The sequence below is a fragment of the Pecten maximus genome, chromosome 16 (genome assembly GCF_902652985.1).
Source record: "Pecten maximus chromosome 16, xPecMax1.1, whole genome shotgun sequence".
Lineage (NCBI taxonomy): Eukaryota > Metazoa > Mollusca > Bivalvia > Pectinida > Pectinidae > Pecten > Pecten maximus.
In genome coordinates this window covers 25098720-25116478 of record NC_047030.1, presented here as the reverse complement: position 1 = coordinate 25116478, position 17759 = coordinate 25098720, and the positions used below count along the sequence as shown (strand labels likewise).

Below are 17759 nucleotides of genomic sequence, written 5' to 3'. Positions count from 1 at the left end.
CTAGTAATTAGTAATACATGTATTTTCAGATGCGGTTTACCAAGTTAAATGCGAGTACAGTATACATTGCGTGACCGTACGGTTCAAATAATTCAACCTTGCACACCTGAATAAAATCCTAATCATCTAAAGAGCTATCAACTGAACGATGCTATGGTCTACTACACGCGCTGTCTACTGATGAAATATGCATAGCCAACATCAGAGTGTGTCTCACAGCGAATAAAGGTCTTCTCGTTGAAAAGCAACTTGTTTATAATTTACAGCGAGTAGCGAACCATGGAGCCATAACCTGGTAGCACAAAAGCAGAGAGAAAACTATCAAAAATATTTCATATGATATTATCGTGTGAATTGAATTTGTTATTTGAAAACAGGATCACAGTGTTGACACGTCATTCGAGCAACATGAAGTAAGTTCACGTTTTATTAAGATTTAACAGGTATAAAGTAAGATTATGTGTCGAATTATACCATTGAGACATTTGAGTTTATTGAACACATACGACAACTTGAGAAACGGTACTTTTAGAATTATTCATGGAAGGAGACTCCCAATCACCAGGACATGTCTCGTCATATGGCATATTTCACAGATTTAGTGACATCGTAAGTAATGGATATAAAACATCTAGAGAGTAATTTGAGTAACATGTATTTTATCCAGAGTGATTTGAGTTAGATTAATTTTATCTACAGAATATTTTGAGTAACATGTATTTTATCAAGACAGTAATTTGAGTAACACGTATTTCATCTACACATAATTTTGGGTTACACGTATTTCATCTAGAGAGTAATTTGAATAGCATGTATTTTATCTAGAGAGAATTTTGAGTAACACGTTTTAAATCTAATGAGAGTATTTCGAGTTACATGTGTTATATCTAGAAAGTATCTTGAGTATTTTAAGAAAGATTTCGACTTGCATGTAATGTATGAAATAGCCAAAGATTTTTAAAGATCATCCATTGTGAATATTCTGAACGAATAGTCCATCTGTAATATAGTACATTACATTTTGAGTAGGCAGAAAACAAATCGGTAGTGATTGGGTCTATACTGCCTAAATATCATATACAATTTTTTCTCAACACCGTCATATATGTATTTTATACCAATCATTATATAAAGCAATATCAGGTCCTGGCTCTACACAACCAGACTTGAGGAACAACAATACAGTCTCGCTAGGACTTACCTGTACTGGTGCCTACAGAAAGTCGATTGTACTTGCTGTATCACTACCTGGCATAGGTTTCTCCGATTACACTACAGAAAGTGGTGCGGAGTCCATCTACTTATGGGTTCTTCTATTGTTGGCATCGAGAAATCTGTAAATGGTAATTGCACTATTTCTCTTACTTAATTCAAGAATTGCTTGTTTAAAATATCATTATTCAAATGTATGAATCTATTGATAAAACCTACCTTACTGGTGTTTATTTCATGATTTTGCAAGGCTTTTGACGTGGCTCGTCAACCACAATATTTGATACAAAAATTTCAGTTATTCGCTGCTCTGTAAAAATCGTTCTTTGTTTTTCAAACATTTTTCTCCCTAGTCGTTTTAAGACTGTTCATTTTATAAATACTTCCAACGGTAGTCAGCAATTAAATGTTTGTGCGCCCCAATATTAATACTTGGTCCTCTGGTGATCGTTTTAAATGATTTACCTATTTTAACAAAAACTTAACTCCCACATGAACGCTGATGAAACCTCAGTTGTTTATTCTGACAAATCCCTCTATGTAATAAATGACAAGCTAAATGCTGATTCACAACTTATTTCTAAATGATGGTGATCGAACAAAATGTGTATAAATACTGGGAAAACAAAATCTATGTTGAATGGTTTATATCAACGTTAAATTAGACAAACTTCCAGTGTTAATGTTGTCATAAATCACTTTATGATTGAAAATGTAAAAACTGAAAAACTTCTTGGTGTCAATGTGGATGAATATTTAACTTGAAATCGTCAAAATAATTATGTGTACAAAAAACTCTCTTTCTACATTTTTTAAATGAAACGTTTGAGTCCGTTCTCCAGCCAGTCTTTTTGCATGTCTATCATATCTTAACTGTTTTGTAAACCCACATTTTAACTATTTATAACATCTGGGGTAATATTTCACAAAATTATACTGCCAGACTTGACAAACTTCTGCAAAGAGCAGCTAGGATAATATTGAAATTTCTTTTTGATACACCATCCATTGGTATATTTTAAATGTAAAACTAGTTACCTTTATCAAAATGTGTTTTGTATAACCATTCAGTTAATAGGTGGATGGTTATGCATGGTTTAGCTCAGGACTATTAAAACAGTTTCAGATATGTATGTATATACGTTATCTAATGAAGATCTACGAATTCATTGACAAAGAACTTGTTTAAAGGTAAAACTAGTTACCTTTTAAAGCACATTTACGGGGCATTTTAAATTATATTATCACCCCATTTTTTCACGCTGTTTCTCTTCTCACGTATACTAATGTATTACTATGTGTATATATGTTACACTTTTGTTTTTGTTTTTTCTGTTATCCATGTCCCATCTGTCTCAGGTTCAGCTGCTCCTATTCTGAAATCTTACGTCAGTATACACTGGCCATTCTGATCTTAATCATTCACTGCTCTCTATTATTAAGCTACATGTCCATCCTTATGCTGATCCTCGCAGGTGATATACACCCAAATCCGGGTCCTTCTTCCACATCTAGTGTTTCGTCTGCATCAAATTCTACCAATCCCTTTCCTATTTTACAAGAAGATCGGGTCTCGGGATCCTTACTATCAATTGCATGTTTAAACGTCCAAAGTATTAGAAATAAAATTGGTATCCTTGAGGCCGAGTTCACTAATTTAGATATATTGGCTCTAACAGAAACTTGGTTAAACTCGGACATACCAAATGATGAAGTAATGATACATTCCTTTAATGAACCCTATCGAAATGATAGACAATTACGACAGGGGGGTGGTGTAGCAGTATATGTCAAACCGGAATTAGCTTCTAAACATAGATCCGACCTTGATGTTCCGGAAATTGAGTGTATCTGGATTGAAGTTAACTTTACCGATACTAACTTCCTCATAGGTACTTTTTATAGACCTCCGAACTCTCCTTCATCAACATGGGAAAAAATTATGTATTCAATTGACTTAGCAATGAATTGTAACACTAGTGGTGTCTTTATAACTGGAGATTTCAATGACAACGTTCTACCTAAGCCTAGTAGATATATAAATTTACTGACAACCAATTTTAATTTTAAACAATTAGTAAATGACCCAACCTACTTTACTGAAACTACATCGTCGGCTCTTGATCTATTTTTAACAAATAACCCAAATGTTATCAAATCAGTAGTTGTGGGGGACCATTGCTTCGTTAATGATGTTAGATATCATTGTCCTATCTTCATTACAGTTAACACTCCTTCCCGACAAAAACGTACTATCAGACGGAAAATTTGGTTATACGACAGAGGCGACTATAATTTACTTAGACAGACGCTTAACGAGACGAACTGGGACGTTTTACTACACGATGACGACCTCGACCTGTCCGTAGAAAATTTTTCCAAAGTAATCCTAGATGCTACTTCTAATTGTGTACCCAATAAAACTGTATTTATTCGCAAGACTGACGCTCCTTGGATGCACAATGAAATCAGAAAACTTATTCGGAAGCGCAAACGTGCCCATAGCAATGCTAAACGAAGAAATACGCCGGAATCATGGCAACAGTTTAAAAATTTACGAAATCGCTGTGTATCATTAGTTCGTGTGGCTAAGGCTAATTTTCGTGATAAAATGATTCAATCATTGCACAACGAATCGAATCTAAATTCAAAATCTTGTTGGAAAAATCTTAAAACTCTATGTGGGTTTAACAAATCCACTGACATACCTATACTCAAAACTAATGACACATCGACAACGACATGGACAAAAGCGAGGCACTGAATGACTTTTTTGCTAGACAATGTTTTCTTGACGACAACAACACACCGTTACCACCTATTGACGGACGAAACAACATCGTACATAAACTCGACATAATCTCTATTACAACTGAAGACGTAAAAGACGCTATTTCACAATTAAATGTTAATAAAGCTGTCGGTCCTGATCTTATCCACCCACGTATTCTTAAAGAAGCTACCAATCAGTTATCCCAACCGCTATCAAAATTATTCAATATATCATTAAGACTAGGCCTGTTCCCTTCAAAATGGAAAGTTGCAAATGTTATACCAGTTTTCAAAAAGGGTGACTCTTCTTCTGTAAATAATTATAGACCAATATCCCTATTGAGTATTTTAAGTAAAGTCATGGAAAGATGTATTTTCAAGTATCTCTATAATCACTTACACACTAACAGTATATTAACTAAACTTCAGTCAGGATTTAGGCACGGCGATTCCATTATAAACCAGTTGGTAGACATAACTAATAGATTTTATTCGGCAATTGATGATGGCAAAGAAATTCGGGTTCTCTTTTTTGACATTAGCAAAGCATTTGATAAGGTATGGCACAGAGGTCTTCTTCATAAATTAGAATCTATAGGTATCACTTACAAAGCCCTACAATTTGTCACAAATTATTTACATGGACGTCAACAATGTGTTGTTATAAATGGTGCTTCTTCATCTCTTAAAACTTTGTATGCTGGAGTTCCCCAGGGGTCTATTCTGGGACCAATTTTATTCTTAGTTTTCATTAATGATATTGTTAATGAAATTACTTGCGATATTCGTCTTTTTGCAGATGACACAACACTTTCCATTGTAGTGGATAATCCCATCGCCGACTCTGAACTTCTCTCTTCTGACATAACAAAAATTTCTAACTGGGCTAGTTCTTGGTTTGTTACATTTAATCCTATTAAAACTGAATCATTGATTATTTCCAAAAAACTTTACAAACCTTTTCATCCAACTCTATATATGCTTAATACCCCTATTTCTGAAGTTGAACACCACAAGCACCTAGGTTTAAATTTTAGTAATGATGGAAGATGGGATGAACACGTTGAAACAATAATTAATAAATCACAGTCAAAACTTGGAATTATGAGAAAACTAAAATTGTTATTAGATAGATCTTCTCTAGAAAAAATATTTATATCCTTTATAAGACCTTTAATTGAATACGGGGACGTGGTTTGGTCTAACATCCCACAAAACCTTTCAAATTTATTAGAAAATATCAATATTGAAGCCGCAAGAATCGTCACTGGCTCGACACGTCTAGTTAACACTGACAAACTTTTACGAGACGTAGGTTGGGATACACTTGAGACAAGACGTAGACACCATCGACTGATATTATTTCATAAAATGTATCTTAGCCTAAGCCCTTCTTATTTGTCGAACCTTATTCCTCGTCTTACTGACCATCGCTATCAGACAAGACAGGCTAGAAATATAGCTACAATCCTCTGTAGAACTGCAACATATTTCAACTCATTTCTTCCTTGTGTCATTCGCGAATGGAATGCATTGCCTGAACATGTACAAAACATAACGGTCCCACATTTTAAATCATATCTGTCTAGAAATAAGGTGCAAGTTCCAAAATATTACAACAGTGGAAGTAGATTGGGTCAGATATACCATAGCAGATTACGACTTGGCTGTAGCAGTCTCTCACAACACCTCTTTCTCAAAAATATTACTGATAATCCTCTTTGTCACTGCGGTGAAGTAGAATCTCCTGAACATTTCCTCTTTCATTGTCCCCAATATACTCGTATTAGAAGAGAAACAATAGATACCCTCCCTTATAATGTTAACTTAAAGTCTGCTCTCTGTGGGGACAGTACTCTTCTTCCAGATCAAAATGAAGACATATTCCTTACTGTTCAACGTTTTATTCTAGAAAGCAGACGCTTCTCAAATTGATATCGTATATCAAGAGCTCGATCGGGTGATTCTTGGAGCTTTATCTGTCTTTCAATGGCATTATATCTCTAAATATAATATATATATAACATGTTTATCATAATAATGTATTAAATAGAATACGCGCCAACATGTATCATGTACATATACATACTGGTACTGACACAGTTGGGACATGGATTAAGATTTTGAATTATGATTTTCATTATTACCTAATTTTTCTGGTTTAAACTTTGTACTAAACTTACCATATCCATGCTCTTTTGACTAACCGTCGCCTGTATATATTTTGCTATTTCTTTTATAAGGAGACGAATTAATATAAGCTTTAGGCTTGTTTTCGAATCCTTACATTCATGTAATGTGTACAACTTTGCTGTTTACAAAATAAAATACTGTTTAAACCAAAGAACTTGTTTACCGGGTACATACTGTAAACGTGGTTATTTCGCGGGGGTTATTTTCGCGATTTCTTCATTGTAAATTATACACCTGGGATATTTTTTCGCGGTCGTCGACACACCATCGTTTGTAGTTCGAGATTACGCAAAAAGATATCAAAATGATACTCGTGGGGAAAATTTTCGCGAACAAAAGGACTCCGCGTAATAAGTGTAACACGCGGGTACGTGTGTCAAAGTACGCAATTGATGGTATGAAAGACAAAACGTCAACACGTTTTCATAAGCGGCATTCATTAACTTCTTAGATAAAATATGGACACGTTTTGATGTCAGTATCTCGCATAGATACACCATGTGGGATGTGTCCTCGACGGTGAATTGTATTGTTTTACGGTAATCGAAAATTTGAATCTGATAAAGCCAAATAACACCAGATGAAAAGGACATCCAAGGAAGGAAAACACACTAAACTCTAACTGAAATGTTAAATGGTATCAATGTGATACACTCATAAAATTTATCTCCCTATCTAGTTTGTTTCATGGTTTTTGTCCGTGTAGCCTGTTGAATGATGAACCGTTAAAAATTCAACAATTGAATAAGTTTTTATATACATATTTATACGTACTTGCCGAAATATACGACATTCAATCAAACTCCAATCGCCTTGCAGCTTCAGGTCGCCATCTTTATTCAAATCAAAGTATTTGTGCGTTTGAAAGAGTCAGCACTGCAAAGCTTCTAAACGATCCTGTGATAAAAATTATCAAATCATAAAAGAAACGAAAAATATTATTTCTCATTAGCTTTTTGGTAAGCAAATCATCGCTTTACAATTAAGCTTATTTTTTGTTTTTACTCAATAATGATGAAAAGTGTTTTTTATTTAGGTAATCTTTATTGCTTTCATTTCAGTTGATTTAAATTATATTCGCGTAAAATGACATTTGATGACGTATCCGAAAGGGGGTCTTCCCCGAACACCAACTCTGGTTAGGGTGGGGTGTTTACACAGGGGTTAGGGTGTGTTGATAGGGAGTTATAGTCTGTTACAGAAAAATTCTCAGTTTTAGAACACAGGTAAATTAACTCACCTGTTGGGTGATCAGAAAATCATTAGCTGTTAATGATTGCCAAACTCAGAGACATATATCTATATATGTATCTGCCAAACTGTTTCAGAAATAGTGTATTATACCAAGATTCAAGATTTTTTATTTCACTCTGACACACTTTATTGTGTAACAAGAGGTCAAACAATATATATCAATTGTATAACATGGCAACGAGAGTAGATGGACAAATTGAAAGGTCCAACAGGCTGTAATGAAATAATGACATTTTCATAGACACAATAATTTGTTTAACTTAATTTTTTTTTTTTTTTTTTAGAATTATTTGTAATTTTGCAAGAAATATGTCTATCATTTTTATTAACCGTACGATCCTATTGCAACCATTCCTTTCATATATACCAGAGACGTAAATATCACGTCACGGGAAAATAGAATTTGTCTGCTTGTCTGCTATGTTTTACTGGAGTTGGATGCGAGTATCATTATTTATTTTTATGCCCAGGTATATATGTAAGTCAAATTCGTAAAAAAGTATATACACCAAGTTATTATACATGTAACCCACCTATTCATAAAATGAAAGGATTATTATCATTATGCAGTATTAGAGTATTATCAAATATATCTATGTTCATCCAATTACTAAAAGACATTTTAGAAATAATATGTGAATTTCAAACATCAATTTGTAAAATATGTATATAGTAAAAATATGGAAATGATATGTTCTAAAACTTACATGTTGTCATAAGTACTACAGTACGGTTATGTATTAAACGAACTTTTATGCAGTGTATACTACAAACTTTGTCTAAATGTATGAGAAATATGACAGTGAAAACTGCATTGTATACCTGATTCATATACAAATGTACCTGAGTTGACCCTATTTTTTTCACCTGTGTTAGTATTCCGTATTGAAACAGACTATAACTAAACTTCAAAGAACTTCCTATATAAACACATTCCTTTGTCTTTACCAGAGTTGGTGTTAGGGGAATGAGCCTCCGAAAGTGCTCGCTATCAGAACGTGACCCGGCTATTTTCACCTGTTCACCACAGAAACATGACGATATTGAAAAGAGAATTATCGAACATTACCGGATTATTTTCGTAATTGTTGAGGCACCTATGTACTAGAATTCAACGAAAGGTAACACTTTTTCAATGCATACCTATCATACCAGTTATTGCAAAAATAGCAGTGTCTGCTTGCATCTTTTTTTGGCTACACCTATTTTCGTTTTGCAGTTTACTCGCTTATCCGTGAGATTGTTTTACGTATGGATATTGTTCCTTATCCTGTACAGTGTATCTTTTTAATTGACTAGTCTAGACTTTGTCTACCCAGACTGACATTACAGAAGGCTGTTGCCAATATCCCTTTTGTCCTATGTCAGGAAACTGGCGCACAGTAGTGTAACTTATTACTATTAAAACTTTAAGCTTTTTTAAAAAGATTTTCCCAGCACTTGCAATCTTTGTCTTCTCCTTGATTGTCATTAACATTATGGATGTTGTCATTTTAATCTCTACTAATTGATTTAGATACAGAAAGTATTTCCTCAAATATTTTTTTATTTTATTTTACACTCCCAGGGAGTTGCCATGAATTTCAAACACACAGTCCTTTGTCAACAAATACGTAATAATTAATTTCATTAGATACTCTATAATAATATGACAAACATTAATTTGAAAGCTTAAGGAATGAGGTCAAACAAAGTTAAAAGTTTGTTTTTAATAACAGGAGAAAAGAGGGTTGGTATTGTTCATATAGGCCATATCAAGGTAAAGTGTTCCAAGGCATTCAACATTAAGCGGTCATTCCTCATACTGATTGGGTAGCGGACCATGAAAGGGTTTTGCGTATTACTAGATCACTTATTCGAACAAAACTGAACTTTGATTCAAGCTCTCGTTTTATACACATCACATCTATATATACTCCTCCTATACATACTGTAGACATAATCATCCTACACATAAATATGCTAATTCAACATATATTTGAGATTATTAATGTAATATAAGATAATATCCTTTAAAACAAGCAAGTATATTAGCCTTACTAGAGTTAGGGCCAAGGGACATAACTCGTCTTCCCTACAGTTGATACTTAAGCGTCTTAGTGACCCTGATCACACGCAGCTCCATTGCAGCTTATATAACTAACGCACAAAATTTCCCAGCCACCCGCCCAGTTTGTTATACTTGTACATATGTGCCTAGGAATGATATACTGCTTTGAGTTCATCTGTTACAGAGAATTCCAATGCAATGGTACATCCATATCGCCCCTGCCATCCGGAATTGGAAACCAAACAAGGATTGGACAGTATCGGAAATTCAGACTTGGACAGCCTGTGGTCTTCAGTGGACAAGACAGTGTACACGTGTTTGCAATAAATTTGTGAGCATGGTAGTGTGCCAGGAATTCTATTCTTGATCAGCTGAATACTAATATCGGTGGATGAAACAGTTTCTCGTGCGCTTCATAAGCTACAAGCAAATATATATTTAAATCTAGTCATTTAAACTGCAAGCAGACAATCAATTTATTTGTGATATATATCTAGTCATTTAACTACAAGTAAATAATCGGTTCATTCGTGATATCATGTGCAAGTTTGTAGGTAAATTTATCTAGTCTTATGAACTTTCAGGGTAATTCACTGTGGTTAATACTGTTAAACTGTGTAAATACTATATACACTATAAATTATAGCTTGGTTCTACCTTTGTTTCAGACAGTTGTTTCACGTTAACAACAGGGTGTAAGGTTCCTTACACAATAAAGGAATTAAAGTAACCATTTTGGTTTAAAGAGGAATATTGATAATTTTGTCGCAGCCAATCCTAGGGAGTATGGGCGAGATCCTGGGGGGGGGGGGGGGGGGGGGGGGGGGGGGGGCTCTGGGATATGCAATCCAGGCACCATATAGCCCAAATATACATGTTAGGTCCTACCCACGTTAACCGGGGAGGGCAGGTTGGGGGGGGGGGGGGGGTATTCCAAAATATGGAACCCCCAGGGTTGATCCACTCACGGGTACCGGAGGGATCCACTTCACTATCGATACCGCTAGGGGGTGTTGTCCACCTTGGGGACCCAGGGGACAGGTAGGAATTTGGAAAAATGGGGGCAGGGCCTTGGATTGCACCCAATCTGTATGCACGGAGGGGATATATGCCATCTCTGATACCAGGGCGGGCCATTAAGTGTTTATCACAGGCGGTCAGGAGATGTTGGAAAGAAAGTGAGAACCCCCTCAGGATCTAGTCATAATTGGGTTGAAGCCCGTGGCCATATTGTTCCATCATAGGGGAAATATTGTGTAAAATGGAGATTAAAGTTTATATGAATAAAACACGTAGATATACTCTCCTACACATATATATATATACTCCAACACATAGATATACTCCTCCAACACGGAGATATACTCCTCCAACACGTAGATATACTCCTCCAACACATAGATATACTCCTCCAACACATAGATATTCTCCTCCAACACATAGATATACTCTCCTACACATACAATGTATATATATACTCCTCCAACACATATGTATACTCCTCCAACACATAGATATACTCCTCCAACACATATATATACTCCTCCAACACATAGATATTCTCCTCCAACACATAGATATACTCTCCTACACATATATATATACTCCTCCAACACATATGTATACTCCTCCAACACATAGATATACTCTTCCCACACACACATATATACTCCTCCAACACATAGATATACTCCTCCAACACATAGATATACTCCTCCAACACATAGATATACTCCTCCAACACATAGATATACTCCTCCAACACGTAGATATACTCCTCCAACACGGAGATATACTCCTCCAACACATAGATATACTCCTCCAACACATATATATACTCCTCCAACACGTAGATATACTCCTCCAACACGGAGATATACTCCTCCAACACATAGATATACTCCTCCAACACATAGATATACTCCTCCAACACATAGATATACTCCTCCAACACATAGATATACTCCTCCAACACATATATATACTCCTCCAACACATATATATACTCCTCCAACACATAGATATACTCCTCCAACACATATATATACTCCTCCAAAACGTAGATATACTCCTCCAACACGTAGATATACTCCTCCAACACATAGATATACTCCTCCAACACATAGATATACTCTTCCTACACACACATATATATACTCCTCCAACACATAGATATTCTCCTCCAACACATATATATACTCTCCTACACATAGATATACTCCTCCAACACATAGATATTCTCCTCCAACACATATATATATACTCTCCTACACATATATATACTCTCCTACACATATATATACTCTCCTACACATATATATATACTCCTTGAACACATAGATATACTCCTCTAACACATAGATATTCTCCTCCAACACATATATATACTCCTCCAACACATAGATATACTCCTCCAACACATAGATATACTCTTCCCACACACACATATATACTCCTCCAACACATAGATATACTCCTACAACACATAGATATACTCCTCCAACACATAGATATACTCCTCCAACACATAGATATACTTTCTTACACATAGATATACTCCTCCAACACATAGATATACTCCTCCAACACGTAGATATACTCCTCCAACACATAGATATACTCCTCCAACAGATAGATATACTCCTCCAACAGATAGATATACTCCTCCAACACGTAGATATACTCCTCCAACACATATATATACTCCTCCAACACATAGATATACTCCTCTAACACATAGATATTCTCCTCCAACACATATGTATACTCATCCAACAAATAGATATACTCCTCTAACACATAGATATTCTCCTCCAACACATATGTATACTCATCCAACAAATAGATATACTCCTCCAACACATAGATATACTCCTCCAACACGTAGATATACTCCTCCAACACATAGATATACTCCTCCAACACATAGAGATATACTCCTCCAACTCGTAGATATACTCCTCCAACACGTAGATATACTCCTCCAACACATATATATACTCCTCCAACACATATATACTCCTCCAACACATAGATATACTCCAACACATAGATATACTCCAACACATAGATATACTCCAACACATATATATACTCCTCCAACACATATATATACTCCTCTAACACATATATATACTCCTCCAACACATATGTATACTCCTCCAACACATATGTATACTCCTCCAACACATAGATATACTCCTCCAACACATAGATATACTCCTCCAACACATAGATATACTCCTCCAACACATAGATATACTCCTCCAACACATATATATATACTCCAACACATAGATATACTCCAACACATATGTATACTCCTCCAACACACATATATACTCCTCCAAAACATAGATATACTCCAACACATAGATATACTCCAACACATATATATACTCCTCTAACACATATATATACTCCTCCAACACATAGATATACTCCTCCAACACATAGATATACTCCTCCAACACATAGATATACTCCAACACATATGTATACTCCTCCAACACACATATATACTCCTCCAACACATAGATATACTCCTCCAACACATAGATATACTCCTCCAACACATATGTATACTCCTCCAACACATAGATATACTCCTCCAACACATAGATATACTCCTCCAACACATATATATACTCCTCCTACACATAGATATACTCCTCCAACACATAGATATACTCCAACACATAGATATACTCCAACACATATATATACTCCTCCAACACATATATATACTCCTCTAACACATATATATACTCCTCCAACACATAGATATACTCCTCCAACACATAGATATACTCCTCCAACACATAGATATACTCCAACACATATGTATACTCCTCCAACACACATATATACTCCTCCAACACATAGATATACTCCTCCAACACATAGATATACTCCTCCAACACATATGTATACTCCTCCAACACATAGATATACTCCTCCAACACATAGATATACTCCTCCAACACATAGATATTCTCCTCCAACACATAGATTTACTCTCCAACACATAGATATACTCCTCCAACACATATATATACTCCTCCTACACATAGATATACTCCTCCAACACATAGATATACTCCTCCTACACATATATATATACTCCAACATATAGACATACTCCTCCTACACATAGATATACTCCTCCTACACATAGATATACTCCTCCAACACATAGATATACTCCTCCAACACATAGATATACTCCTCCAACACATATATATATACTCCAACACATAGATATTCTCCTCCAACACATAGATATACTCTCCTACACATATATATACTCCTACAACACATATATATACTCCTCCTACACATAGATATACTCCTCCTACACCTATATATATACTCCAACACATAGATATACTCCTCCAACACGTAGATATACTCCTCCAACACATAGATATACTCCTCCAACACATAGATATACTCCTCCTACACATAGATATACTCTCCTACACATAAATATATATACTCCAACACATAGATATACTCCTCCAACTAGGACTGGGACGATACACCGATGCACAGGGGCTTGGCACGATTTTCCAAATGATAGTCTATATATATATGTATATAGTATCAAGGGTAGTAACTACAAAGAGGGGAAAGACCAACGTATTTAAAAAAAAAATAATTTGTCGTATTCTGCGGGTCAAAAATCTTAGTGACACATATATTACCTTAAAGAGAAATGTTTTATCTTTCCAATGAGTGTTCGATGAACAAAATTGGCCAAGTATTATCCAAGTTATGACCTGACGAATTCGGAAATAAATGCTGAAATGGCTAGGTCGGAATCTCCCTGTCCGGTTGAATAGTCGCCTCGCCTCTAATGGGTACCTCAATAACCATTCAGAAATCGAAAAATCGACGCTTGCAGCGGTATACAGTAACCATAACTATGTCTATATAGGATGTCGGTTGGTTATGTTATCCGCCATGTGCCGTAGCCAATTCCATATTACATCACCGAGCTTACCGTCTTCAAAAAGAACGGCCATCTTTCCCTTCATTCGGAACGCTTCTTGGCTGTACCACCACTGTGACGACATAAACAAAGTCACGAAAGGCCATCTTTCCCTAACCTTTCGTGACTTTGTTTATGTTGTCACAGTGGTCGTACAGCCAAGAAGCGTTCCGAATGAAAGGAAAGATGGCCGTTCTTTTTGAAGACGGTAAGCTCGGTGATGTAATATGGAATTGGCTACGGCACATGGCGGATAACATAACCAACCGACATCCTATATAGACATAGTTATGGTTACTGTATACCGCTGAAAGCGTCGATTTTTCGATTTCTGAATGGTTATTGAGGTACCCATTAGAGGCGAGGCGACTATTCAACCGGACAGGGAGATTCCGACCTAGCCATTTCAGCATTTATTTCCGAATTCGTCAGGTCATAACTTGGATAATACTTGGCCAATTTTGTTCATCGAACACTCATTGGAAAGATAAAACATTTCTCTTTAAGGTAATATATGTGTCACTAAGATTTTTGACCCGCAGAATACGACAAATTTTTTTTTTTTTAAATACGTTGGTCTTTCCCCTCTTTGTAGTTACTACCCTTGATACTATATACATATATATATAGACTATCATTTGGAAAATCGTGCCAAGCCCCTGTGCACCGATGCATCGGTGAATCGCGGTACACTTCAACATGATACAAGTATCGATCTAAAGAAGCAAATTACGATACGGTATCGATCCGCTATATTTTTGTGAAAAACAAACAGCATTGCTTCATATTATCATCTGAAATCCATTAAACAAAGCTTTTAAAGTAAAATAATTGTAAAAAAACACCGAAAGATCGAAAATTTTGAAAGTGAAAGTACTTGCGAGTCTCGTTTCCGGGAATGGGGCACTATGTTAGGAAGCGTTTGATTGGTCGTTTCACGATGACTGTTTCATGGTTAGCCAATCAAATAGTAGATTACAAAACCATTGCTAGACTAAATGTGTTTATAAATGGACGACTGGGATGAGTTAGTTACGCCGCAAGGCACAAAATCGTCCGTGTGGAAGACGATCGGTCAGCCTGTTTATAAAAACAAAGATGGCAGTGGCATCAGGAAGACTGACAAAACAAAAACCATATGCAAGGTATGCAAGGCAGTTCTGAATCTGTGACAATATAGAGCTCCATGCATTACATCATGTATTACATATTAGTTGATGTGTTATTCTTAAAGTCCAGATATGTTGAAATTTTCTTTTATTCTACTAGTCAAGATGCAATGCATTTTTATGTTTCCTCAGTTCGCTAGTCAGTTCATACAATACTCAAATGATTGAGCCTATGGCAAGAGGTTGAAAGTACTGTTTAAAATAGTTTTGTTACTTGTCGAACTTTGTGTTTATCAAATAAATAAAATTTGGAAAAAATAACACATTGAAGTTGTTCATTGTTTTGACAATACCATAAATATAGTATCGTGATACGTATCGGATCGTAGGTGAGGTATCGTGATACGTATCGGATCGTGCAATCACTGTATCGTCCCAGCCCTACCTCCAACACGTAGATATACTCCTCCAACACATAGATATACTCCTCCAACACGTAGATATACTCCAACACATAGATATACTCCTCAAACACATAGATATACTCCTCAAACACATAGATATACTCCTCCAACACGTATATATACTCCTCAAACACATAGATATACTCCTCAAACACATAGATATACTCCTCCAACACGTATATATACTCCTCCAACACATAGATATACCCTCCTACACATAGATATACTCCTCCAACACATAGATATACTCCTCCAACACATAGATATACTCCTCCAACACATATATATACTCCTCCAACACATAGATATACTCCTCCAACACATAGATATACTCCTCCAACACATAGATATACTCCTCAAACACATAGATATACTCCTCCAACACATAAATATTCTCCTCCAACACATATATATATACTCCTCCAACACGTAGATATACTCCTCCAACACATATATATACTCCTCCAACACATAAATATACTCTCCTACACATATATATACTCCTACAACACATATATATACTCCTCCAACACATAGATATACTCCTCCAACACATAGATATACTCCTCCAACACATATATATATACTCCTCCTACACATAGATATACTCCTCCTACACCTATATATATACTCCTCCTACACATAGATATACTCCTCCTACACATATATATACTCCTCCTACACCTATATATATACTCTCCTACACATAGATATACTCCTCCTACACACATATATACTCTCCTACACATAGATATACTCCTCCTACACCTATATATATACTCTCCTACACATAGATATACTCCTCCTACACATATATATATACTCTCCTACACATAGATATACTCCTCCTACACATATATATATACTCTCCTACACATAGATATACTCCTCCTACACATATATATATACTCTCTTACACATAGATATACTCCTCCTACACCTATATATATACTCTCCTACACATAGATATACTCCTCCTACACATATATATATACTCTCCTACGCATAGATATACTCCTCCTACACATATATATATACTCTCTTACACATAGATATACTCCTCCTACACATATATATATACTCTCCTACACATAGATATACTCCTCCTACACCTATATATCCTCCTACACATATATATATACTCCTCCTACACATAGATATACTCCTCCTACACATATATATACTCCTCCTACACATAGATATACTCCTCCTATACCTATATATATACTCTCCTACACATAGATATACTCCTCCAACACATAGATATACTCCTCCTACACATAGATATACTCCTCCTACACCTATATATATACTCTCCTACACATAGATATACTCCTCCAACACATAGATATACTCCTCCTATACCTATATATATACTCTCCTACACATAGATATACTCCTCCTACACCTATATATCCTCCTACACATATATATATACTCCTCCTACACATAGATATACTCTTCCTACACCTATATATATACTCTCCTACACATAGATATACTCCTCCTACACATAGATATACTTCTCCTACACCTATATATATACTCTCCTACACATAGATATACTCCTCCTACACCTATATAGATGTATATATTCTCCTTCACCTATATATATACTTATTATTATTGTATTTTATTGTATTTCCAGTACTTCTTATATATATTATGTGATTGTATTTGTAATTTTTTGTGTTTTGATAAAGGGGTGGATT

General features: G+C 35.5%; 1 protein-coding gene across 4 annotated transcripts in view; it reads left to right on the top strand.

Moving 5' to 3' along the window:
- Positions 1–274: 274 nt before the first annotated feature.
- LOC117345160 (alpha-(1,3)-fucosyltransferase C-like) overlaps positions 275–17759 on the top strand; it is a 32669-nt gene continuing 15184 nt past the window's right edge. For 2 of the 4 annotated variants that reach the window (XM_033908156.1, XM_033908159.1), the window contains exon 1: positions 428–609. In XM_033908156.1, coding sequence (XP_033764047.1) covers positions 569–609 — 41 coding nt within the window. In that variant the 5' untranslated portion in view covers positions 428–568. The other 2 variants (XM_033908157.1, XM_033908158.1) reach the window with 2 other exon arrangements.